Consider the following 25,022-nt stretch of genomic DNA (forward strand, 5'->3'; position numbering starts at 1 on the left):
CTGCTTGGCTCTCCGGCACCCCAGGTGCTCTGTGCCCAGGGTGCTGCAGGTGCCATTCTCTCCTTCACAGCCATTGCAGCGGCCCCTTGTCCTGGCTGCTGGAACATTCCTTTCAGGTAGAGAAGTGTCCTCTGTACCTCTCCTTTGTCATATGATCGATCTTGGTGGGATCCCAGGGATGAAGGGAGTCAGGTTTTTGAAATTCAGCTGTCTTGGGTTGCCTTTGACTCCAGTCATCCTTCTATTCCCAGTGGCCTCTGTTAGTAATGCTGCTTGGGCTGCCTCTCCTGACGTCATTTTCAGCCAGCTGTATGTGCAGCATTCAGCCAACTAGCCCCCTAGGCACTGCTCCTCACACTCCTCCCAGCTTCCTGTTGCCACATGCCCTTTGGATTCAGATTTTATTTCCTCTGGTTTCATTGAGTAAACCTTTGGTGCCTTAGGTTTGAAAATACAGGAGTAGGGCACATTTGGGGTTCACCCTTCTGTTCAGCAAACAGAGCCGGTCTTCTTTCGGCTCAGTGGGTCAGAGTGTCCGGGCCCACGTTTCCACCAGTGATCCAGTGGGAATAAAGGCTGCTCTGTCCCAACAGTGGAGCAGGGTTGATCCCAGGCATATTGGCTGGCTCCTTTAAGACCAGCCTTTGATACAGTGTCAGGAAAATTGTGGTTTCAAGTTCAAACTGTGGTTTTGGGAGATTCTAGCTTAAAAGGAAAAGAGCAAAGAAGCATCTCTGCTTTGGGGGTCTTTGGGAGTAAGTTTCCTTCCCTGGAGGCATTCCTTAAGTTTCATTACAGTTCTTTTCCCCTTACTCTCCTGGGGTTTCTGAGGGTGGAGGATAAGGGTCTTAAGGGAAAAAATAATCATCTCTCAAAAACCACAGTTTGAACTTGAAACTCAACACTGTGATTTGAATTCTTCAAGTCATGGTTTGAATTGAAAACGCCTGCCCCCATGCCAGAGACCAGCTTTAATGAGGCAGGCAGGCAAAGGCCTCCAGATTGTGATTATTTAAAAAATTTAATCCTAGATGGGAGAATAACAGAATGTGGCAGGGTTATTATTCTGGTGCTTCTCAGTGGTTTGACCTGCAGCTGCAGAGACCTGCCGTGTTCAGGAGAAGGTTGTCACTTACCGGGGGCTTCAGTCTTGACTTTGGAAACCAGAGAGCGTGCAGCTTTTTGTTTCCTACAATCTCGGGTATATTCACTCCGGATTGAATTCCAGCAATCCTTTAGAAACTGACATCCTGCTGCCACACTCCCACATCCCCTCTTAAAACCATTAATCACCTCTCCCGGGGTGAAAGGTTGCCTTTGGAGCTTTGCTGCAGCCAGCTGGAATGGCTCCTCTCCATGTAGGCGCTGATGAGCTCGCCTCACTCCGGCCTCTGCACGAACGGACCTTTGGGAGAATAATAGAAACACTGACTCATCACATGACCATTTGGAAGGGTCACAAGCCAGAGGCCTCCTTTCTACAGCCAACAACAACTTGAATCCTCCACCCTCCGTGGAGGGTCCCTTTTGTTACTGAGCAGCCACAAGCCACAGAACTGGTGAGGAAATACTGAGGAACCATATGGGCCCAAACTCGTCCTTGAGGATGAATGATTTTAAGTGAGCAGCTCTCCGGGTCCAAAGTTTGCGAAGCTTCGAGGTCACACAAACCAAAACACAAAACAAACAGAAAATAGTGAAAACGAAACTGAAGAAGTGAACTTGGTATGATGAGCAAGGTGAATGCCATAAGGTCAAAGAAACAGGAAATGAAAGAAATGTCAGGCTATTTAGAAAGTTTCTTTCAAAATTCACCAGTCGGAATTTACAGATTTAAATATCCTGGGCTTCTGTTGAGGGTAGGTAAGGATTTTCTTTATACACAGTTACATCTCGGTCATTGTGGCTGCCCACTGACCCAAGTCTGCCAGACTTACAGGGTGAGACGGAGGGGCCGGAACTCCATAAAGTAGTCAAATTCAGAAAGGAGGTAGCTGAGGTGTGCTGGAGCATGGGAGAAAATGGCATGAAGGGTGACATGTATGTAAAAAAAAACAACTGTCCTGTGCAAATGTGTTGAGAATTTGTGGGTAGCTTCTAGATCCAGGAAGACAGAGCACCTATTTGACACTGATGGTGGTCTAGATAGGAATGATAAGGATGGTGGTGTGATAGATTTTGCAGGTTCGAATGAAGGAAGAGTTTTCTGTTTATCCCTATTTAATAATTCAGGGCTATGGGATTCCCTTGGTGGTCCAGTGGCTAAGATTCCATACCCCCAAGGTAGGGAGCCCGGGTTCCATCCCTGGTCAGGGAACTAGATCCCACACTCCACAACTAAGACACAGCGCAGCCAAATAAATATTTTTTAAAGAATGATTTCAGGGCTAGATTTCTGACTATGTGGCCACTGACATTGGGCATCGAAGCACTTTGTGAGTGGTAGTGAGGAATGCAGTCTGAACGGCAGAGGGGGAAGTACACCTTTGGATGTTTAACATAAAGGAAAGATGCCCTAAGACTCAGGGTCCTCAGGACTCAGAATGGACGTAAGTATGGAAGTAGCATTCATTTCCAATACAGAGTATGTTGGCAACCTATTAGCTGAAAACGTGTTGCTCAGATGGGTCAAACTAACACGTTGAGCTTATGTAGTCACTAAGTCATGGCCAACTCTTCTGCGACTCCATGGACTGTAGCCTGGCTCCTCTGTCCATGGGATTTCCCAGGCAGGAATACTGGACTGGGTTGCCATTTCCTTCTCCAGCAGGGTGAGGTTACCACCCTAAATTGAACACCTGCAAAAACTCAGCCACACAGGTTCAGGTAAGGAGATTGGCTTAGCAGTTTGTGTTCAATAAGGACAAAAAGACATGACAACAAAGAGCACCGGAGGCTTTCCTTTACTGTAAATCTTATGTAAGGAACTGACAGCATCATTGGGTTGTCAAAAAGGCCAAGTAATATCAGGCTGTGTTAATAGAAGTATGGCATCTGGAAGGGAGGAGGCAAGAATCCAGACCACTGTTGGCACCGTGTTCACTTGTGGCCACCAATGTTAAGGACTTTAGTGACAGGCTGAGGTCGCCAGTGGAAAGGCTACTGCACAGGCAGAACCAAAGGCACGAGGGGTGGGGGTGGGGGTGGGGTAATTTAGCTGGGAAGGAAAAACACTTCCCAACAAATGGGAGTTACTCAAAATTGGATTGGGCTGCCTTCTGATAGGTAGTGAGACCTTCATCCCCACAAGTGCTTAAGTAAAAGCTGGACTGATTGGAGTTTCCTGCCCAAAGCTGAAAGTAGAATTTAGTCAGCCTTTCAGCTTTCTCCCAGCTGGATGATTCTGATTTACGTCCACCACCTGCTCACCACCCTCCTGCCTACCATCTCTTGATTGGCCTGGGGCAGCTGCTGAAGGGGACAAGGGGAGTCTGTGGGTTCAAGAGCCGCTAGCGCCCCCAATCAGGGAGCAGGGGAACCTACTGACTGGCGCACCCAGGGAGGCTTAGGGTGCAAACCTGCTGGTAGGCTGGGGGCTAGCCTAGAAGTGCCCAGCAGCGAAAGGGCCCAGCGTCCCACCTTCTCGTACAACACAGGTATCTCGGGCTCCATCTCGACCAGCAATTCCCGGGGCGCGCAGCCTCCAGCCTTTTTCCCGGAGTCTCTTTCCTCCCCCGGCCTCCGTCTCACGCCCACAGCCCTTCGCAGGAAGCCGACTCCCAAACCCGGGCAGGGGGTGTGGGCCGAGGACGAAACCCCGCCCCCAGGGGTCCCTGATCTTTGCCCCCGCCCCGGGCTCCGCGCCTCCCCGGGAGGCCACCGGCGGGCCGGCGGGCGCCGCTGCCTTTTGTGTGTTTCGTTTCGAGGTGCGAGAGACCCCCCAGCCGTACGCCGCGTCCCCTCGCGGCCCCCGGCGCCTTCTCTCGGCGTCCCCAGCCCCCCTGCTCGGCTCCGCGTGCCAGCTCGGGGCTCGCTGGTTCGCTCCCCGCGGCGCCAGGAGGAGGGGCGAGGGCTCGCAGCCCCCTCCCCCGCGCGCGGCGCCGGAGCCCAGCCGAGCCGGGGGGACCCGCCGCCGCCGGTCATGTGGGCCGGACTGCTCCTCCGGGCCGCCTGCGTCGCGCTCCTGCTGCCGGGCACCCCGGCCCGCGGCTACACCGGGAGGAAGACGCCGGGGCACTTCGGGGCTGAGAGGTAAGTGCCCCGCACCCCTCCCCTGCGCCTTCTGCGGAGCGCTACCGGCGCGGAGCCGGGAGGCGCGGAGGGGCGTCCCGGAGCCGCGGGTCCCGGCACCCTCCCGTGGCACTGTCAGCGCGGGCGAGCCCGGGAGGTCGGGACAAAGGGACAGCAGCTTGTGGTCCGGGCGGGTGGCCGTCCTGCGCCCCTGGCCGGGGCTGTCCTGACTGGGATCTGGCGGGGGGACCGGAGACCCCGACGCTAGGTGAGCCCTTCTGAGTACCGTGGAGCGCGGATCCCTGGCCAGGGGGCCGGGGACATACCAGCTAGTCTTCGGACTGGCGGGCTTTTCGCTCCCAAACGTGTCCGTGGCTCTGCCTAGGCAGTGCCTGGCCTGCCCCGCGGCGCTGACCGCTCCGCGGCTGGGGGCTTTGCCTGTATCCAGGCTCCGTGCCCGCCGTGAACCTTGGAACCGCCGGGGTCTCTCTAGGTTGTTTCGGTTTCTGCCAGTGTGTGCACGCGGGCGGGGGTGGGGTGTTTGTCCCTTTGCTCTTTCCCGATTGATGTCTCCCTCCCCTCGTGTCTCCTCCTGGGAGGGCCGGGTCGCCGCGGGCAGAGCGCGTGTGTGCGTGATGCTCAAAGCGAGGGAACACGGTGTCTGCGGGCGGCCTGGCCCGAGGCCACGGCCTCGGGGGCGGGGGGCGCGCAGTGGGGCGGCCCAGCCAGGCTCGCAACTCGCACGTGTGTTCCGCAGCCACCGCCAGTTCCTGCTCAGATCCGCCCTGCTCCGCCGGCGTGTCAGAGCCTTGCTGCCTGCCACCTGTCTCCCCATCACCGCCTGCCCTCGGCCCCTTGGGGCGCTCTGCCCCTGCCCACCTGAGGATGAGGCTCCAGTGGCCTCCCGGGCATCCTTCCATCCGCCGCTCTGGTGGCCCCCCTGTCCCTTTGAGAGCCCCATCTGAGGAGCCTCCTTCTCAGGCTGCTGCCATAATCGCTCCCGCGAGGGCAGCGGGTGAGACATCCCTGCCGCACCCCCCACCCCCTTCCAGGGCCCCTTCTGTGCGATGACTTCAGAGAGGGAAAAAGCTTTTGGAGGCTCCAGGGACAGTTTTCTGCAGACGTTTCTGTTTTGCCCTGTGTCCAGAGTTTCTCTTTCCAGAATACTTGTCACTTTTGACACAGATTATTCTCCAGAAGAGCAGACTGACTCTGTCTTTCCATCCATGTCCCGAGTGTCTGCTGCACATCATGGATGCTCTGTAGACTGCCTATTGCTGTTGTTTAGTCCCTAAGTCGTGTCCAGCTCTTTGGGGTCCCAAAGGCCCCAGAGGAACCCTCCAGGCTCCTCTGTCCATGGGATTTTCCAGGCAAGAATACTGGAGTGGAGTGCCATTTCCTTCTCCAGGGAATCTTCCTGACCCAGGGATCGAGCCCGTGTCTCCTGTACTGGCAGGTGGATTCTTTACCCCCGAGCCACCAGGGAAGCCCAAAGACTGCCTGACTGGCAGGATATTCCCACCAGTCTTCAGTCTCGGGTAGAACACTGTTGGGGGAGATTTCTTGTCCCTATTCTGTTGGACTAGGATTCCTAGTTCAAACTAGGCTGGACTTCATCATCCTCTGCCCAGCCCAGAATCAGTTCTTGTCATCGCCTCTGACCCTTTCCAGGCCCATGCGCATGCCGCTCCGGCCTGGAACATTCCTCCACTCTCACCGGCTGCCCCCATTCTCTCTCCAGCCTCAGTTGAGGAAACCACTCCTGTGCTCCCTGGGCCTCCCTAGCCTGTAACATTCTGGCACTTGTTGCTATACATGGTTCCTTGTCTGCCCCTTGAAGGTGGAGGAAATGGCTTGTTCATGGCTGGACTGCCTCACCTCACCCAGCCTTGGGCACACTGGGTTCCCCTTCACTTCCTTGGGCAGCTCACCAGCACCCTCTCCCCCTTCCCGACATTTCACCATCTCCCCCCTCTTCTTTTGTTATCCCTTCTCAACCTTGCCCTCAACTGCCATTGATTAAGCACCTACTATGTGCCAGATGCTGCCCTTGGTGCAGAGTTGAGCAAAAAGATGAAGCCCCTGTCCTCAGGGTATGGTAGGGGAGCCGGGGAATGAGTACGTCAACAAACTAGGGAGTATTGGGTTGGCAAAAAAGTTTAAGATGTTATGGAAAAACTGGAACAAACTTTTTGTCCAACCCAATAATTCAGTGTCCCAGGAAGTAAGTGTTATGAAGCAGAATAAAGTGAGGTAAGGGTGCACAAGTAGGGCCTCTCTGAGAAGGTGACTTGAGCAGAGAGACTTTTACAGGAAAGGGGGTGCTGTGTGTGTGTGTGTTTGGGGAAGAACCCTCCTGATAGGGGAAACTGCAAGTGCAAAGGCCCTGAGGCTGCCGCCCCTGGGGTTCTTCTTCCATTGCAGTCTTCCCTTCTCAGCTCTGAGGGCCCTCCTCGCTCTCAGAGCAAGTGTCCACGTGGCAGGCAGGCATCTACAGGCAGCTAGTGTCTGTTCTCTTACAACTGTGTCTTTGTCCTGCCTCCAGGAGGGACAGACCGTCTGGGTCATTTTTCTTTGGAAACTTCTCATTGTCCATTGAGGGTGGAGGTGGGGGTTTCCAGAAGTGTTGGTTGACTGACTTACTGACTGGCTGGGAGGCTTTCACTGCCCAGGAGATGAATCCTCCCCCGACCCCCAGGACAGAACATGGAAGGTACTCTCTCCTCTTGCAGACGCCGGCTGGGCCCCCACGTCTGCCTCTCGGGATTCGGGAGTGGCTGCTGCCCTGGCTGGGCGCCCTCCATGGGCAGTGGGCACTGCACCCTTCGTAAGTGCCTGTCCCTGTGCCCCAAACGTCCTCCACAGCAGGGTGCGCCTTCCCTGGGCTGGCCTGAGGGGCAGACTTGGGGGGCTCCAGCCCCGACTCCCTCACCTGTGTTTCTCTTCTCAGCCCTCTGCTCCTTTGGCTGTGGGAGTGGCATCTGCATCGCTCCCAATGTCTGTTCCTGCCAGGACGGAGAGCAAGGGCCCACCTGCCCAGGTAACTGGGGGTGCGGGCCCTGGCTGATGGGAAGAGCTCTGTTTACACTGAGACTGTGCCGGGCACTGGGCAGTTGTGCCCTAGCGCATCATTTTCAAACAACCCTATGAGGTAGGCATTCTCATTCCCATTTTGTAGATGAGAAAACTGAGGCGCAGAAGCTAGTGGCTTGCCCAAGGTTACATGGCCAGTAAGTGGCAGAGCTGGATTTAAACTCAGTCCTGTTTGCCTCCAGGGCCCCCTTCCCCACAGAATTTAGGAGGAACGGGGCGGGGGGCCCCGGGAGGGGGGCGGCTGGGACTGCCGCATGGCGCATGCTCACAGGTGCGGTGATTGTTTCAGAAGCCCACGGACCCTGCGGGGAATACGGCTGTGACCTCACCTGTAACCACGGCGGCTGTCAGGAGGTGGCCCGAGTGTGCCCCGTGGGCTTCTCCATGACCGAGACAGCGGTTGGCATCAGGTGTACCGGTGAGAGGCCTGGGAGCAGCAGGGAGGGGCGGGTGGGAAGGGGGTCTCCTCCCTGTCCTCCAAGGCCAGTCTCCCGGGATATGCTGGAGTGAAGCCAAGCTAGGAGCAGCTCTGAAGTCTGCAGGTGGGCAGCTGAACATGAGGAATCTGCCACTTCGGCTATTCCACAAATACCTATCAAACATGTCTTAGGGACCAGGAACTGACCTGTGGTTGGGGTTATGCGGGCGGTCTCTGCTCATATGTTGCTTCAAGATATGGTGCAGGGAGATGAGTAAGGACAGTGACAGTCCCACCTAATGGGACCATCACTGGAGGAGTGCACAGTGCCAGGGCCCACAGGGGCACAGGGAACTGGGGCTGGAGGTGGGCTGGACTGCAAAAGACTCCCTCGAGAATGTGACATTTGAACGATGAAGCAAAAGAAATCAGTAGTTATTTTGTAAAAGTATTATTTGTTCATGATTCAAAAAATTTCCTACAGGCCAAGTCTGTTACCTTCCTCATAGATGCTACTGTGACCAGCTTCTTACTTGTCTTTCCAGAGAGCTTGAAAGCCATCCCCCACCCCCACCCTTGTGCCTTTTTAACATTTTGTGGAAATAAACATTTCTTCCCCTGAATATAAAAATAAAAAATAACTTATTTTGGAACATTTGGAAAGTAAAAGAAGGGTAGAAAGGTGAAAATAAACATGTCCCAGAAGTTCCTACCCAGAGATATGTGTTACTAAAATGAAGTTATTTTTTTTCCTGCCCTTGTCCCCTGGGTCTGTATGTGTACTTGTGTGTGGGGGACTGTGTGTCAGGCATGCCTCTCTGTCTGTTTTATAAAATTGGGATCATACCTTATCTATCACTTTCGTTCGTTGTTTTTCTCACTTTGTGCTGTGAGCAGGAAATATTAGTAGTCCTTACAACATCACTTTTAATGGCTGCAGATGTGGCTACTGTAATCTAAGTACCTACTTCTATGCTATCCATCCTTAGCTTGTCTGCAGTGTTCGGCTGCTATGAATAATGCTGTAGTAATGTGGCTTCTAGTCAGCCTCTCTGATTATTTCCAGAAGGAAGACTATTGGGTCAAAGGTCCCATGAAGGAGTTTTGGTGCTTACTCCTCCCCCACCCCCTTCCCCGCCTTTTCCGGAAGGTTGAAGTACTTTCCAGACACATTTCTCCTTGCAGAGGCAAACTGGACTAAGGAAAAGCCAGAGACCAATGTCAAAGCAAGTGCAGGGCAGGGGAGTCACCAGGGTGGGATAGGGTGAGTCAGGGTGGATGTCTTAGAGGAAGTGGGCATAGTCCCAAAGGTGCCTGCCATGGGAAGAGCAAGAAAGGAGAATGGAGGGGACCAGTAGGCATGGGGGCCGGGGGTGGAAGGGAGACTCAGGTGGGCAGAGTAGACTGGAGTGGGAGGAGCTGACCTCGTAGGTCTTCATGGTTCTGAGATAGGAAGGGATGTTTTGAAGCTGGGTGGGGGGGGTTTCTGTCTCTCAGCCCCCTCCCCCACCCAGGCTTGAACCTCCCTAAAGTAATATTGGCTCCCCCTGGACAGAAGCCTGGGGGCTCCTTTGTGCCCCACAGCTGAACCTTAACCCACCACCTCTCACTTGGCCTCCCACCAGACTGCCCCCCTCCCCACTCCTCCACTGTGTTCCCTGTGCTTCCTGGAAGCTCCACTCGACAGCCCCCTTCTTGATGCCACCTGGTCCTCTCAGCCCATGTCTCCTCCATCACACACCTGCTGTGGGGGGCGGTCCCTGGTGGGACACATACATAGCCCCTGCCCCACACTGGCCTCTCATGGATGTGCCTCGTGACTCCTGTGTTCTCAGGCTGCAACCGTCTGGAGAGCCAGCACTGTGTCTTAGTCACGTTTGTGTCCTCGACAGATCCCTTCCAGGTCCACTGCACGCCAGCGGTGCTCCACAAGACCTAAAGGGAACTTAATCAACCTTCCTGCCCCTTCCCCTGGCCTTTTTGGGGTTGCCTTGCAGGTGGAACTGTTGGAAATAGTTCTATTTCAACCAGTCTCTCCCGTTATCTGTTCTGTGTGGGTCAGAAGAGGCCTGGCCCCATGGCCTCTTCTTTCTTGGACTGGGGGCCCCTAAAACCAGAAGATTTACCTAGTGCCTTCTTTCTTCCTGGGGTGGCAGTGGGGCATGCCCCATGTGGGCTCAGGGTCCTTGTGGGATGCAGTCCCTGCCCATAAACAAAACACGTTCAGAGTGAGCTATGTAAGAGTGTTTCCTCTCTCTCCAGACATCGATGAATGTTTAAGCTCCTCTTGCGAGGGCCACTGCGTGAACACGGAAGGCGGGTTCGTGTGTGAGTGTGGGCCGGGCATGCAGCTGTCCGCAGACCGCCACAGCTGCCAAGGTGAGCGGCTCTGGGAGGGGTAGTGATGCTGCCTGCTGTTGCCACCACTTTTAGACTCTGATGTGGACCTCGAGGCCCTTCGAGGCCCATCCTGTGCTTTCCAGGCATGACTGCATGTCACCTTCACCACGGTTCTCTAAGTGAGATGCTGCTCTCTGTTTTTTTTTTTTTTTTTTGCCTGCACCTCTTGGTATGTGGGACTTTAGTTCCCCGAGCAGGGAACACAAAGTCTTAACCACTGGACTGACAGGGAAGTTCCAGGAGATGGTGTTCTCATCCTCACTTTATGGATGAGGCTTGCCCAAGGCCATTCTGACAGCAGGAGGAGGGGGAGTCAGGTTGCATGTCTGACCCTAAGGCCTTTGCTCTGGACCACGGCTCAGTAGAAACTGCTGCTGCCATCATTGCAGGGTTGGGGGTAGGGGAGGGAGAGGCAGAGGGAAGGGCCAGGGGCAGGCGGAGCAGACTAACCAGAGCGAGGAGGCCACTGACATGGGGGAGGGCTGAGGGGACGGGGCTGTGACACACGGGGGTGTGTCATGTGCAAAGCCATGCTGTGATAGAGTCACCACCTGCCCCTGTGCTGGGCCAGGCTCTGGAGACACACAGCCAGTAAGAAAACATCCTGCCCTCCAGCGCCCTGCCTGATGGAAGGGGAAGAACAGTGAGGTTCTTCAGTGAGGTCCTCATGGCTCTAAGGGCACTAATCCCGTCATGAGGGCCCCACCCTCAAGACATCATCTACCTCCCAAAGACCCCACCTCGTAATACCATCACATTGAGGGTTAGGGCTTCCATACATGAATTTGGAGAGAATGCAGTTGAATAGCACTTGGTCATCAATCTGATGAGTGCCCTGCCTGCCTCTCCCCAGTACATGTTCCCTTATAGAGATAGAAGGATAAGAGATGCAGGGAGTATGGGGGGTTAATAGTTATTCAACTCCTGTATCCCAGGCACCATGTTAAGTACTTAACACACATTTTCTCATTTCATCCTCAGAATTGTCCTATGAAGTTGGTACTGTTTATTTCCATTTTCCTGGTAGGAATAGTGAGGTTTAAAGAAATTAATTTGCTCAAGATCATATTAGAGTTGAGATCTGAATCTAGTCATTGCTGCATCAGCTTTTCCCCCTTCAACAGTCCATCTTGAAGATATTTCCACATCAGGGTCAACAGATTTGCTTTATTCGTGTCAACTGCTGCTTGGTGCTCTGCAGTGCAAATATCTCATAGTTTCCTAACTCTTCTCTTATTGATGAATATAGAGGTTATTTTCAGTTTTTTCCTAATTTCAAACAATGGCTTGGTGAGGCTTTGACAGGGGAGGTGGTATAGAAGCTGGGTTTTGAGGTATGAATAGGAGTTTTCCAGCCAGACAAGATGAGAAAACATTCTAAGCAGATAGGAGAACATGTATAAAGGAGGAGGGCCACAAGAGCATGGTGCATTTGGAAAATGGCCAGAATTTAGGCCAAAGTAAAGGTGAGGGGGAAGGAGGGAGCTTGGAAAGGCAGCCCTGGGCTCGTGAGCTATGGTGCAGCATTAGTACTTGTGGGAGCCTTGGAGAGATTTTAAGCAGAAAGTGGCCTGATCAGAGGTACCGTTCGTCAGAACTTCCTGGAGGCTGTGTAGAGGGTAGCTTGGGAGGAGCACAGGGAGAGGCAGAGAGACACACAACACTGTTGTTATCCTCCAGACCAGAGACAAAGGTTATCCTGGGCTAGGATATGGCAGTGAGGGTGGAGAGAAGTGGGCTGGTCCACGGAGAACTTAGGAGTTGATAGACTGGATGTGGGTTTTGAGAAGGAGAGGGGTTAAGAGTCAGGTAGGAGATGGTGATGAGAGAGGTTGGTAGAGAGGACTGTATGTTTCCAAAACCCCACAGGGAAATGAGCTCCAGCCATGTCCTGTTCCCTTCCAGACACTGATGAATGCCTTGGGACCCCCTGCCAGCAGAGATGTAAAAACAGCATTGGCAGCTACAGGTGTTCCTGTAGAACTGGCTTCCATCTCCATGGCAACCGGCACTCCTGTGTAGGTAAGGCCAGGGACCCTGCTGTCTTCATACTTAGGTTGCCAATCAGGAAGACTGACAGAGTGAGCCCAGGGACAGGGAAAGGTCAACAGTCTGGACCTCCTTGGTTCCCTGGAGCCTGCAAGTGCTTGAGCCTTTGCTCAGAGCCTGCCTTTCCCTGGGGTTGGCATGGCTCCTGATGGAAGACCCCGTCTTGGACTTTTCCTGGCCGCATGCCACTTTCATGCTGTTATGTTTCTCTTCCACCCTCTCCCAGATACACCCCAAGGATTCCTCTCTGCTCACCCATTTTCTTGGCTGCCTTTGCTCCCCTTGGTAAATAAAGCACGTTATGTCTTGGTTCCTCTGGTTTAGAAGGAGACCCCTGTTTTCTCAGCCCATTAGCAGAAATTTCCAGAAAGGGATTGGCATGTTTGGCTTGAGCTTGGCTCATGGGTTGAAGGTGGGGTCCCATGGGCCTGAAAAAAGACCTTGTTCTAGCAAAGTTGGGTGTTTGTCCTGAAGCCTGCCCTGAGCAGTGCAGTGATTTTTTTGGAGACTCTTTTTCAGAAGGGCCCACAGCACCCGATGCCCAACACTGGGATGGTGGAGGGTTTGGAGCCGAGATTCCTAATGGGGGCCCATCCCCACCAGCCAGCACTTAATCACTGCTGCACAGTGCTGGAGTGCGAGTCACTGGTGCATCCATTAAATGCCTACTGGATGTACAGACCTTCCAAGGGGACCAGCACTAGACTTCAGCCCCATTCCCAGACATCTGAGTCACGTCATCGCCCTGGGGCAGGGAAGGACCCCATAAGAACACAGCAGGGAGACTTCTCCGGTCTTTTGGGCTAAGAGATGGAGGAAAGATAACTTGGTAGCCCCGACAAGGCAGCCGTCGGTAGCGAGGCTCTCCCGCAGATGTAAACGAGTGTCGGAGGCCCCTGGAGAGAAGAGTCTGTCACCATTCCTGCCACAACACCGTGGGCAGCTTCCTGTGCACTTGCCGACCTGGCTTCCGGCTCCGGGCTGACCGAGTGTCCTGTGAAGGTGAGCTCCTGGCCCCGCCCCCGGCTCTAGGTCCCGCTCCCGGCTCTAGGCCCCGCCCTCAGCCTACCGCTTCTCTTTCTAAGCGCGGAAGACAGGGTGCCTCTTCCTTCCGCAGGAACTTTTTTTTCAGTTCATCTTCTTTGTTATTTCCACCACCGACCTTTTATCTTCTCTCTTTCCCCTTTACCCATCCTTTTATTTCCCTTTCACTGTTTCCCCAGCCCTACTGTTTTCCCCCAAATAATAAAGGGAAAAAAACCCACTAAAAAACAATCAATGACAGAGAAGCCTTTGATGTGGGAGTCCCAGTAACCTGGGCTTCGCGGGACACTTCGGACAGTGTGGGGTCAGTTCTCTGCCATGCTTTAACAGCATGCCTGTAAACGTCTGTGTAATATCGTGTCAATATCCAAGGCGTTCTTTCTAGTCCAGAGGCCAGTTTTCCATGGTGTGACTGCCCGTGTTGGTCTGAGCTCGGCCACCCAGGTTCCCCTTCCCTGCCCAGCCTGTTTTCTCCAGGGCGCACTCTGATTTGTGACTCCCTCTTTCTCCTCTTACCTTTGCCCCACATTTGCCTCTTCTCTCTCATGTTGGTCGGATCTCTCTTTCAGACTGTTGGGCAGTTGGTGTCCATCTGCAGGGAAAATGTGTACTTTCCTAAGAGTGTATGTGAGTGTGTGTGTGTGTGTGTTGGGGGAGGCAACATCTTGTAAGCTGGCCTGTCTGGGGTGGGACCGGAGAGGACCCTGGGCTCTTCCTTCTCCTGAGCCTCAGCATCTCCTCGTGGGAAGCCCCCTCTGGGTCAAGGAGCAGGGGAAACACTGCCAACTTGTCGGGACCCAGAAGTAGGGAAGGGTCATTCCCAGGGTGGATCCCTGAGGGCTTCAGGGGTCCCGAGTCTCCTCTGTGGCCAGCCAGGAGGGGAAGGGAGAAGACTCTGATTTGGCAGTGGCCGAAGCTTCTGACTGGAGAAGGCGATGGCACCCCACTCCAGTACTCTTGCCTGGAAAATCCCATGGACGGAGGAGCCTGGTGGGCTGCAGTCCGTGGGGTCGCTAAGAGTCGGACATGACTGAGCGACTTCACTTTCACTTTTCGCTTTCATGCATGGGAGAAGGAAATGGCAACCCACTCCAGTGTTCTTGCCTGGAGAATCCCAGGGACGGGGGAGCCTGGTGGGCTTCCGTCTGTGGGGTCGCACAGAGTTGGACACGACTGAAGTGACTTAGCAGCAGCAGCAACAGAAGCTTCTGACCGCCAGCATCACCAACTCATAACTTCAGTTTGCTTGTTTGGTGCTTTTTCATCAGTCTTCTCTCCTGATCGTCACTGCAGCCCCGTTAGTCTGAGGTTCAGCTGTTGGTGTTAGACCCATCCTGCTGATGAAGACACTGACCCAGGTTCAGTGCCTTGTGATGGCGGACCCAAGTCCACGCCCAGCAAATCTCACCTCTTGCCCCTGCTGCCTCCTTCCAGACCCTTCTGTGTTTCCGTTTCAGCTTTCCCCAAAGCCGTGCTGGCCCCATCTGCCATCCTGCAGCCTCTGCAGCACCCTCCTAAGATGCTCCTGCTGCTTCCAGAGGCAGGCCGGCCCGCCCTCTCCCCTGGGCACAGCCCTCCTTCCGGGGCTCCGGGGCCCCCGACTGGAGTCAGGAGCACACGACCACCACCTCTCACGCCTGCACTGTCCACGTCCTCCCCTTCTGCCCCGACGCCGCTGCTGTCCATCCCGGTGGCCACCCCCGTGCCGCATCCCTCTCTGCTGGGAACCCTCAGACCTCCCGCACAACTCCAGAAGACGGCGGTGACCCCTCCCTTGCCCAGGGGCCCCGAGACCACATGGCTGGCACCAGGACCCTCTGCCTGTTGGCACCTAGGGGCCACGTATGAGTCAGGGAGCCGCTGGACAGAGCCTGGCTGTTCCCAGTGCTGGTGTGAGGTGGGTGTGAGGGGTCCTTGGGGTTTCCCTGGTCTGGTGTCTGGGGCCTTGTGGTGGCTGGAACTTCCGTTTCTGCTTCTAGGATGGGGAGGTGACCTGTGAAAAGGTGACGTGTGAAGCTGCTTGCTCCCACCCGATTCCCTCCAGAGATGGAGGGTGCTGCCCATCGTGTACAGGTGGGAGCCAGTCCAGGGAAGGCTATGAGTTTCCTGCAAGGTCCTGCCTCTTCCTTTTTCCTGCCTTTCTGCAACTGAAAGACAGTTATCTAACTTTGATATATCACCTGAAGGGTGATCCCTGGGCCTAGCCCCCAGAGCTTCTGATTTATCAGGTGTAGGATAAGTCCTGGGGATTTGCCTGTCTCACAAGTTCCCAGGTGAAGCTAATGCTGTTGGTCCAGGGACCACACTTTGAGAACCACTGGTATCTGTGTTCCCAAGGGGAAGGTTTCATCTTAAGGACATCCTTTTTTAAGCTTTATTCATTCATTCAGCAGGTTTCTCCAGACCCAATATGCAGTCCCCTCTCCTGCCCCAATCCCCCTCCTAACTGCAGGAAGAGTAATTGTTCATAAATTATATCGCTTTCCTGATTCCCTCCCACTATCTGCTGACAATTTTAAAAATTTGCTTTCATTGCTGTTAGGATAAAGACCTCAAATCATAACAAGTCCTTCAGCAGAGTGCTTTAAAACTCACCCTGCACAGGAATTGCGGGCTTCCTAGGTGGCTTGAGTGGTAAAAGATTATGCCTGCAATGGGGGAGACCTGGGTTCTATCCCTGGGTTAGGAAGAGCCCCTGGACAAGGGAGTGGCTACCCACTCCGGTATTCTTGCCTGGAGAATTCCATGCACAAAAGAGCCTGGCGGGCTACAGTCCATGGGGTCGCAAAGAGTCAGATACGACTGAGCAAATGAGCACACACACATGCACATGAATTGCTGGGGATCTTGTTAAAATGCAGATTCTCATTCAGAAGATGTAGAGAGGGGCCTGAGCTGTTACATTTCTATGAAGCTCCTGGTGATAAGATACTGATGCTGCTGTACTTTGAGCAGCAGTGAAAAGGTCTTTCTAAGGGTGACAAGGAAAATGCAACTCACTGATTTTCTTAATGATGATTGTTATCTTTTACTGTGTCTCTACTGTGTACTAAGCCCGAAATGTCAATTGCTGTCTACATTACATCTGTCTACATTACATTGTGGCTCCTTCCAGGTTCCCTGCAGGGCATGTGGTGGTGTTTCCATTTAACAAAAAAGACAACCGAGTCCCAGAGAGGTTAAGTGACACATCCAAGTCCAAGGCTACTCAGGTGACAGGCCAGGTTTGGAACCTGGGGCTGTATGGCTGCCTTTCTTGCTTTATAAGAATAAAGGGCCATACTTTCAACACACTTCTGGGCTTATCAGACATGAATAGGACCTTCCCAGGGCACCATAAGTGGGTGTCTCCTGTGGTTTTCCAGGGGTCTTAGGACCCCACAATTCTGAGTACCTAGATCTGGCCACTGCTGAGGCATCCAAGCCAGTGAGAGAAGGTTCTGGGTACGTTATGCCTGGAAAAGGAACGAGACCTCCAGCTTCCTCTCCTTTGAAGAGGTTTGATGCCTCCACTCCTGTTTGTCTTTCAAAGGCTGTTTTCACAGTGGCGTCGTCCGGGCTGAAGGGGACGTTTTTTCACCTCCTAACCAAAACTGCACCGTCTGTGTCTGTCTGGTGAGCATCCCAAGCTTCCTGAAGCCTCATGGGTGTTTTCTTAACCTTTGGGGGTTTTAGAGGAAGAGGGAAAGACGGGATGTTAAAGGTGAGCTAGTTGAACGGAGGGAGAGCTCTCAGGCTGTGGATTTGGGTTGGAACTTGTCTCATTTCAAAGTGTGGGGGATGGGAAGGCAGTAGTCTGTGGGGTCAGGGAGGCTTCTGCTGAGCAGAAAAGAGCCAACAGGCAAACAGGGTCCATCTGTCTTGGAAGGGGAGGGGAGGGTACTCCTTTGGAAACTTCCTACCAGGGAGGCTGTTTTTCTCTCCAGGCAAAATATTTGCCGGCACAATAAAGGTGTCCACACGCGGAGGGAGAAGGCTGGTTACCAGACTCAGCTTGTTAGCGTTTTGCTAGAGGCAAGTGCACTCCTCCAAGAATAGTTATTAAGCTCCTACTATGCGCCAGACGCAATCAGGTGCTGTCCTGAAGACTGGCTCACGAGCACCCAGTGTGCACAAGTCTGGGGGCTTGGTACTTTCCATCTAGTTCCTCACCTGAGGCTCCTGGCAGCTCTTCAGGGTTGGCTTTACTGTCCCCATTCTACAGATGCAAAGACTGAGGCTGGGAGGTGACAGAACTGGAATTTGAGCCAAGGTCTGTCTGTGTCCAAACCTAGGCTCTGCCCACCAATCCTCACTGCCTCTGATCATCTTTAAAAGTGGCCCCAGCCTGTCAGGGATGATGGAGCTGCAATGTAAAATGGGGGAGGGGTGGCACGTAGACCGCTGCCACCACCCTTACTGAGCCCTTCCCATGTGCCACACTCTTGTAGTGACCAAGCACTTTTGTGCCTGATCGCATCTCACGCAATCCTCAACAACCCTGGCTCTTCTCACAGGTAGGGAGACAGAGGCTCAGAGGTGATATGCTCTGCCCAAAGTAGGAGGAGCAAACCCTGGGCCTCAGGTCTGGCTGACTCCAAAACTGGGGACCTTTTTTTGGTCTTAGCTTCAGTTTTTGAAAATTGAGTTTTAAATTTAATTCTCTGGCCAGTATCAGTGACTTGGTTCAAAACTCAGATGCACAGGAACGTGGAGTAACCTCTTCCTCACTGCCTAGCATTCTTCCAAGAGCTTCCGAATGCTATAGGATGGAATGGCATAGGGGGCAGTGCCATGGGAGGGAATGTCATGGGGAGGCAGTTCCATGGGAAGGAATGCCGTGGGGGTGATCAATGGGGACAATGCCATGGTGGGGAAGTGCCATGGGGGAATGCCATGGGAGGATGCCATGGGGAACAGTACCATGGGGGTCTAGGCTCGTCCATTTTCATGAAGAAGGCAGCATGCTCTGCTTTCTGTTCTGCCCCTCGTCTTGGAAAGGGGAATATTGGAAACCAACATCATAATAAACCCTGCTACTGGGTCCCTGCCTGCATCCGTTTGTGTCCATGCTGGCATTTAAAGGTCTCGGATGGCTTCCTTTAGGAGACTTTCGTGTGGGAGAGGAGTCCTGTGGATGATGTGAAATAGGGAGCGAGCTGGTTCTGATGGACCTGACGGTCCATCCTCCCCCCTCCACTCCACCTCTCACCTCCCCAGGCTGGAAATGTATCCTGCATCTCCCCCGAGTGTCCCCCCGACCCCTGCCAGGCCTCCCCGAAGTCGGACTGCTGTACTTGCATCCCAGGTAAGGGACTCTGCGGGGTGAGGATGGCAGTGTAGGTGAGGGTGGAGGGGTGTACTTTGAGTATGTTTTTTTTGAGGGGGAGTGAGCACAGTGTTCTTGCCTGGAGAATCCCATGGACGGAGAAGCCTGGTAGGCTGCAGTCCATGGGGTCGCACAGAGTTGGACACGACTGAAGCGACTTAGCAGCAGCAGCAGCAGAGTACAGAGGATGAGATGGTTAGATGGCATCACCAACTCTATGGACATGAGTTTGAGTAAGCTCCGGGAGTTGGTGATGTACAGGGAAGCCTGGTGTGCTGCAGTCCATGGGGTCGCAAAGAGTTGGACACGACTGAGCGACTGAACTGAACTGAACTGAGCATAGGAGAGAGCAGGAGCATTGATTTCTGCTTTAGAAACTCAGATTGAGTGAAGCATTTTAGGGTGCTGTTTTTTTTTTTTTTTTTTTTTTTTGCTGCATCACCTGGCATGAGGGATCTTAATTCCCCAACTAGGGCACCAGGGATCGAACCTGTTCCCTGTGCATTGGAAGGCGAAGTCTTAATTAGGGAAAGTATGGTCCCTTGGACCACCAGGGAAGTCTCAAAGTGCCAGTTTTAATTGAGCACCTACTGTGTACACAGCAGTTTGGATGCTAGGTTGGGCTCAGAGCCTGGCCTGCCCCCAGACAGGGGTGGTGTGTTCAACCCTGACAGGAAGGGGTTTGGGTCCACCCTTGGCATGGCTCTGTCCCGACACTGGGAGGGGGTCTCCCTTGCCCCACTCATGAGTCGGTTCTTTGTTAAAATGTGCTTCTCTTTCCTGAGATGACATCATGGCTGTCACTGCTGGCTCTGGGCCGCTGCTGTGTGGGGTGCTTGCCAGCCCTTGATCTCATTAATCCCTGTGGTGCAGCCCTGAGGGAGTACTACTCATAGCTCCATTTTATGGATGAGAAACTGAGGCTCAGAGAGGTCATCACTGCCCAAAGGCACATGCCAGTTAGTAAAGGAGCAGAGCTTGCTCTCAAGTGTACCTGACTTCAGAGCTAGTGTTATTAAATACTGCTTTTCCTCTTAACTTTTGAATGTTATATTATTTTTAGTTAAAACATTTTTTGAATAGGCAATATGCTCCCTTTGAGGTAGGAACTGTTAACCCCATTCTACAGATGAGAAAACTGAGGCTTAGGAGAGCTTAAGTATTTTGCCTCTAGCGAGTTGAGAAGCTAGGATTTGAACCCAGTGCTCTCTGACTGAACCCAGGTGGAGCCTTGGCCAGTTTTTAAGGTTGTTTTTTTACCAACAGGGGTGAGGGATGTTCAGATAAGAGGTTCTTACTGAATCCTTCCCAACCCTATCCAGGGAATGATGGCATTCCCAGACCTGGCTGCAGGTGTCTGGGGCCCTCGTTTTTCATTTCTTCTTTTCTCTTACTCTTTTAGATTAAAAAAAAAAAATGTGGATCATTTTTAAAGTCTTTATTGAATTTGTTACAGTATTGTATCTGTTTTATGGTTCTGATTTCTTGGCATGAGGCATGTGGAATCTTAGTTCCCCAGCCAGGCATTGAACCTGCACCCCCTGCGTTGGAAGATGAAGTCTCAACCGCTGGACTGCCAGGGAAGTCCCACTTACTGTTTAGTTATTCAGGGCTTCCCTGTCTTCTTGGTTAGGGACCTTATTTTGTGTGCTTCATTCTCCACCAGTTTTTAAGCACCGATCTAATTTTATTAATAGTTGAGGGTAGCAGTGGTTGGGCTCTTGGGTTTGGGCATGCCGTGGAGTATTGTGGGGGTGCATTTTCTTCCCAGAGACCCCCTTACCTGTTTCTTTAGCTGCCCAAAGACCTTGAGCTGTCTCTTCCTTTTTCCTCCACAGTGAGATGCTATTTCCACGGCCGGTGGTATGCAGACGGGGCCGTGTTCAGTGGGGGTGGTGATGAGTGTACCACCTGTGTCTGCCAGGTAGGGGGCTGAGTTGGTGGGTGATGGGCAGGGGCACAGGGCTTTCCCAGGAGCCCTTGACTGGGAGAAGAGGAGACACTGGACAGCAAAGGGGAATCCGAGGCAGGAAAGAGACTAAAGGGACCTTAGCATTCCCCAAGGCCTTCCCGCAGTCTCCTTGAAGGTTGTCCTTTAGCGTTATTATAGAGCACCTATTGTGCACCTGGGACAGTGCTGAGTCCTGGGGCCACAGCCGAGCACAGGGTGGCCTCGGGTCCCTTCATCAGGAGGCCCACAGCTGGGCGGGCAGTGGTGTGCCTGGCAGAGGGCACAGTGTGAGCAGAAGGCTGGAGGCGGGAGAGAGTATGGCATAGTCTGAGGCCTGGTGGTGTTCATTCTGGCTGGAGGCCAGATGGCAAGAGGGACTGGAGATGCAGCCGAGGCAGGGATCCTGTTTGGGCTGGGTTCCAAGAAGCAGGGCCTGGGGTGGGCCTCTTGTGTAAGTGGTTTTCTGGCGGTGGTGCTCTCAGGAGGAACTGGCCAGGGAAGCAGGTCAGGCGGGTGAAGGGACCACGTGGAGACGGGGTCTCGGGCTGATCCCATGGGGAGCTCTGGAGTGGGAGGACACCAAGGAGGTGGGTGTGTCCAGAGGCCAGGGAGCTGGGCTCTTACACCCCCAGCATCAGGTGGTTGTATATAGTCCCTTGCTTCCTAGGGAGTGTAGGGGGAAGGAACCCGGAGGACGCTGTCCCCATCGGCCAAGGGCAGTGCCTAGGGGACCGACAGGGACTGTATGTGGGGTGACAGCCTCTGCTTCAGACTCAGTCAGGAAAGGCTTTGCCTGCCAGGCAGAGGGTTTGGACTTTGCAGAGCTGTCGGGTTTTAAGTGATGGAGGGGTACAATCAGATTGGTGCACGAGAAGGTTCTGTGGCTGCAGGTGAGAGTGGGTTTGGAGTCGGAGCAGAAAGCTGTTGGAGAGGTGAGGGGAAGAGGTGCTGGAGGCTGCAGCTAGGGCAGCCTGGGACCCTGCAGCCACACAGTCGACATGTTCCAGAGACCCTCTCCCAGCCTGACTCCCAGCCCCCAGGGAAGGACTCACCCTTCCTTCCCCTCTTGCCCCCTGGACATCTGTCACCTTCGGGGGAGGAGATGGCAGCCTGCTGGCCTTCTCTTGCCCCTCCCTGGTTCGTGCCTTTGATTCTCTTCCAGAACGGGGAGGTGGAATGTTCCTTCACGCCATGTCCGGAACTGGACTGCCCCCGCGAGGAGTGGTGGCTGGGCCCCGGGCAGTGCTGCTATGCCTGCAGGGAACCCGTGCCCATGACAGGTAAGGGCCACCCAGCCTGCATCCCAGGCCGCATCCAGCACCAGACCTGGAAGCGGAGGGGGAGGAGGCTGAGCTTCACCCGCTGAGACTCATATGTGTGTATGTGCTCTGTAAGCATGTGTGTGTGTGTCTGTGAGTGTGTCTGTTGGTGTGTTTTAAGTTTGTATATGAGTAGCATCTGTGTGTGAGTTTGTGTACATGTTGTCTGTGAGGGCTATCGGTGTGTTTTATTGAGTATAATTGCTTTACAATGTTGTGTTACTTTCTGCTGTACGATAAAGTCAATCAGCTATATGTATACATATATCCCCTTCCCTCTTGGACCTCCCTCCCACCCCACCCCCATTCCACCCCTCTAGGACATCATAGAGCACCGAGCTGAGCTCCCTGAGCATGCAGAAGGTCCCCCTGGTTACCTGTTTTGCATGCGGCAGTGTAGACATACATATATGTCAGTGCCACTCTCCCAGCTTGTCCCACCCTCCCCTCACACCCTGGGTCCACATGTCCGCTCTCCGTGCCTGACCTGGAAATCGGTTCATCTGTACCATTTTTCCGTTGTGTGTTTGTGTCGTGTGTCTGTTGTACCCATATGAGTGTGTCTCTGTGTGTGAATGGGTGTGTTCATGGATATGTATGGACATGTACCTTTGTGTGTGTGTGCCCGTGTATACCAGGTGCATGCTGGGAGGGAAGAAATTGACTAACACGGGGAGCCAGGCGGCAGCTGCTGGGGCAGGTGGCTGCATGGACACAGTGCGAGTGAGCAGAGGCGTCTGTCTGTCCTCACCGGGTGGTGCTGTGGGTCCCTCGGGCATCAAGGCCACTCCTTGGCACTTCTGCCCACTTGTCCTTTCTCTCCCGCTGTCCCCCGCCAGGCTGCTCTCTCGATGACAACGGGGTTGAGTTTCCGGTTGGACAGATCTGGTCTCCCGGTGATCCCTGTGAGTTATGCATCTGCCAGGTGAATGACAACCTGCGCGCCTTCAGCTGCTTTCCCCTCCTCCCCGCCCCGGCCAGCACAGCTGCCTCTGCAGAAGGGGGCCATGTCAGGCCCTGTCCCCGTCTCCCTTCCATGCTGTCAGCTCCTGTTTTTGTAGAAGAGCTTGGACCCAGGTTATTTTGTCCTCCGTAGATTTTCAGGACGGCAGAGCTTGGCAGTCTGTCTGTCGTAAGAGTGGAATGTGACCATGGTGCGTGTGAGGGGACCCGCTGGCCTAAGGAGTCAGAACTAGGATTCATGGGAACAGGTTTTTCATGGACAGGATTAACAAAGGGAGCCAGGCAGCCCGAGGCCCAGTAGCTCAGGCCTTTTCTGTGCAACCGTGATGCTTCTTTCATTAACATCAATCCTATGACCTCACCTCTTCAGAAATGGATAAGGTGAGGGTGTGTGAGTTTGAGAGTCAGATCAACAGAAATGCAAACACAGCTATTTACCAGCACAATTGTTTTAGCTCCTGTTTGAGTACAGGTTGGCTTTCCTTTCTACTTTAAAAAATATTAAAAAAATTTTTTTTGTCTGCACCATCTGGCATCTGGGATCTTAGTTCCTGACCAGGGATCAAACCCATGCCCCCTGTAGTGGAAGTGACAAGTCTTAACCATAGGACCTCCAGGGAAGTCCCCAGTTTCCTCTCTACTTTGAAAGAATTTTTAGTCCCTTTGAATTTTATTTTTTAAAAATGAGGTCCCTGCACTGGCTGTGGGCTTCCCAGTGGTGCTCGTGGTAAAGAACTTGCCTGCCAATGCAGGAGACATAAAAGATGCTGGTTCGATTCCTAGGTTGGGAAGATCCCCTGGAGGAGGGAATGGCAACCCACTCCAGTATTCTTGCCTGGAGAATCCCATGGACAGAGGAGCCTGGCGGGCTACAGTCTATAGGGTTACAAAGAGGTGGACACGACTGAAGCGACTCAGCACGCATGTACACACTGGCTGTGTCATCAGCATCGCTGGGGAGCCTGGTAGAACCTTGGTTCTAGCTTCCCAGACCTTGGACTCAGCATCTGCATTTTAATCCCTGGGTGACTTGGGTGTACACCAGCTCGTGAGAAGCACGGCCTTCACATCCTCTTGATGCACCATTTGTTAAAAGGCCTTAGACTCTCACAAAACTTGGAAACACTTGGTTGGAATTAGAGTGGGGAGGAAAGTTACCTCCGCTGCCTTTTTTCTCCTTCAGGACTGATCTAGGGCACTCATATTACAAGAAAATCACACAAAACTTCAGCCTCTTTTGAAAGAAAAGAAACTGTGTACGGCGCTTTCATCTTCTGAAAGACATTTCCGGTGGAATAGCTTTCTATAAAAATAGGATTTTATTGTACTCCGTAGGTTTGGGGTGAGCCAGGGTTTCAGGGAAACGCTGACAGAAGAATTTGGATGGGGTCGTGGCACAGCCTTGGCTGTTGGGGGAAGGGATGGGAAGCTGAGGAGACCAGAACCCCAGCTCTGACCTTCCCCCTCTGGGGTATGGGAAGGCTTTCTGGAAGGCTCAAGCCCCCTCTCCCAAGTAGCTGGTTCTCTTTTGGGGAACCCTGACACCTCCTAGCTGCATTGTGATGCCCCTTACTTAGGCCAGGTCCTGGCCAATTCACAGCACTGCCCTTTCTTTTGGGGGACTGGCAGGGTGGAGTAGGGTGGGGAGGTGGGTACTGGTGTGGCAAGTGGGGTCTTGGTGAAGTTATTCCTTCCTCCAGGCAGATGGCTCAGTGAGCTGCAAGAGGACAGACTGTGTGGACTCCTGCCCTCACCCGATTCGAATCCCTGGACAGTGCTGCCCAGACTGTTCGGCAGGTAATGTTCTGTCTTGGGGTGGGGGGTGGAGCAGCATAGAACCCCCAGTCCCCGCATCCAGGCTCACCCTGCACCAGGCTTCTCTGTGCAGAGCACCACCCCTGCTTCATCTCTGCTTGTCCTTGCAACACATCCATGGGGCAACCCCATTTTAGAGATGAGGAAACTGGGGCTCAGGGACGGAAAACGGTTTGCCCAAAGGAAGCTCCATCTGGGTGCTGGAAGCAGATATAAAAATGTGCAGAGCTTGCAGCCTAGGTGGGGTGATAAACGAACATCCCTGTGAGACAGATGGAGAACAGGGAGAGGAAATTAAAGTGATCATTTATATTTTAATAGTAATTTTCACCTTTTCCATCATTTCACAAGTAACATTTTGTTATAGAACATTTAGAAAATACAGACAGCAAAGGAAAAAATTAAAAAGCAACCATTACCACTTTTAACTTTATGGTTTTGTCTTTCCAGTCTCTCTTCATGATATAACATCAATATCTATGTATCTCTATC

General features: G+C 53.3%; 2 protein-coding genes across 2 annotated transcripts in view; one reads left to right on the plus strand and one right to left on the minus strand.

Annotated features, from left to right (window-relative positions):
• SDHAF2 (succinate dehydrogenase complex assembly factor 2) overlaps nucleotides 1-25,022 on the minus strand; it is a 188,821-nt gene that overhangs the window by 124,794 nt on the left and 39,005 nt on the right. The window lies entirely within an intron of this gene.
• Nucleotides 4,035-25,022, plus strand: part of VWCE (von Willebrand factor C and EGF domains) — a 31,051-nt gene continuing 10,063 nt past the window's right edge. Inside the window, exons 1-15 of the mRNA XM_055581105.1 lie at nucleotides 4,035-4,191; nucleotides 6,903-6,997; nucleotides 7,121-7,210; nucleotides 7,553-7,681; nucleotides 9,944-10,060; nucleotides 11,987-12,103; nucleotides 13,004-13,132; nucleotides 14,632-15,071; nucleotides 15,154-15,247; nucleotides 16,707-16,789; nucleotides 18,374-18,461; nucleotides 20,321-20,406; nucleotides 21,596-21,713; nucleotides 22,592-22,677; nucleotides 24,416-24,512. Of these exons, the coding sequence (XP_055437080.1) occupies nucleotides 4,082-4,191; nucleotides 6,903-6,997; nucleotides 7,121-7,210; nucleotides 7,553-7,681; nucleotides 9,944-10,060; nucleotides 11,987-12,103; nucleotides 13,004-13,132; nucleotides 14,632-15,071; nucleotides 15,154-15,247; nucleotides 16,707-16,789; nucleotides 18,374-18,461; nucleotides 20,321-20,406; nucleotides 21,596-21,713; nucleotides 22,592-22,677; nucleotides 24,416-24,512 (1,879 nt within the window). The 5' untranslated portion in view covers nucleotides 4,035-4,081. The remainder of the gene's footprint in view (nucleotides 4,192-6,902; nucleotides 6,998-7,120; nucleotides 7,211-7,552; nucleotides 7,682-9,943; nucleotides 10,061-11,986; nucleotides 12,104-13,003; nucleotides 13,133-14,631; nucleotides 15,072-15,153; nucleotides 15,248-16,706; nucleotides 16,790-18,373; nucleotides 18,462-20,320; nucleotides 20,407-21,595; nucleotides 21,714-22,591; nucleotides 22,678-24,415; nucleotides 24,513-25,022) is intronic.

The sequence above is a fragment of the Bubalus kerabau genome, chromosome 5 (assembly GCF_029407905.1).
Source record: "Bubalus kerabau isolate K-KA32 ecotype Philippines breed swamp buffalo chromosome 5, PCC_UOA_SB_1v2, whole genome shotgun sequence".
Classification (NCBI taxonomy): Eukaryota; Metazoa; Chordata; class Mammalia; order Artiodactyla; family Bovidae; genus Bubalus; species Bubalus kerabau.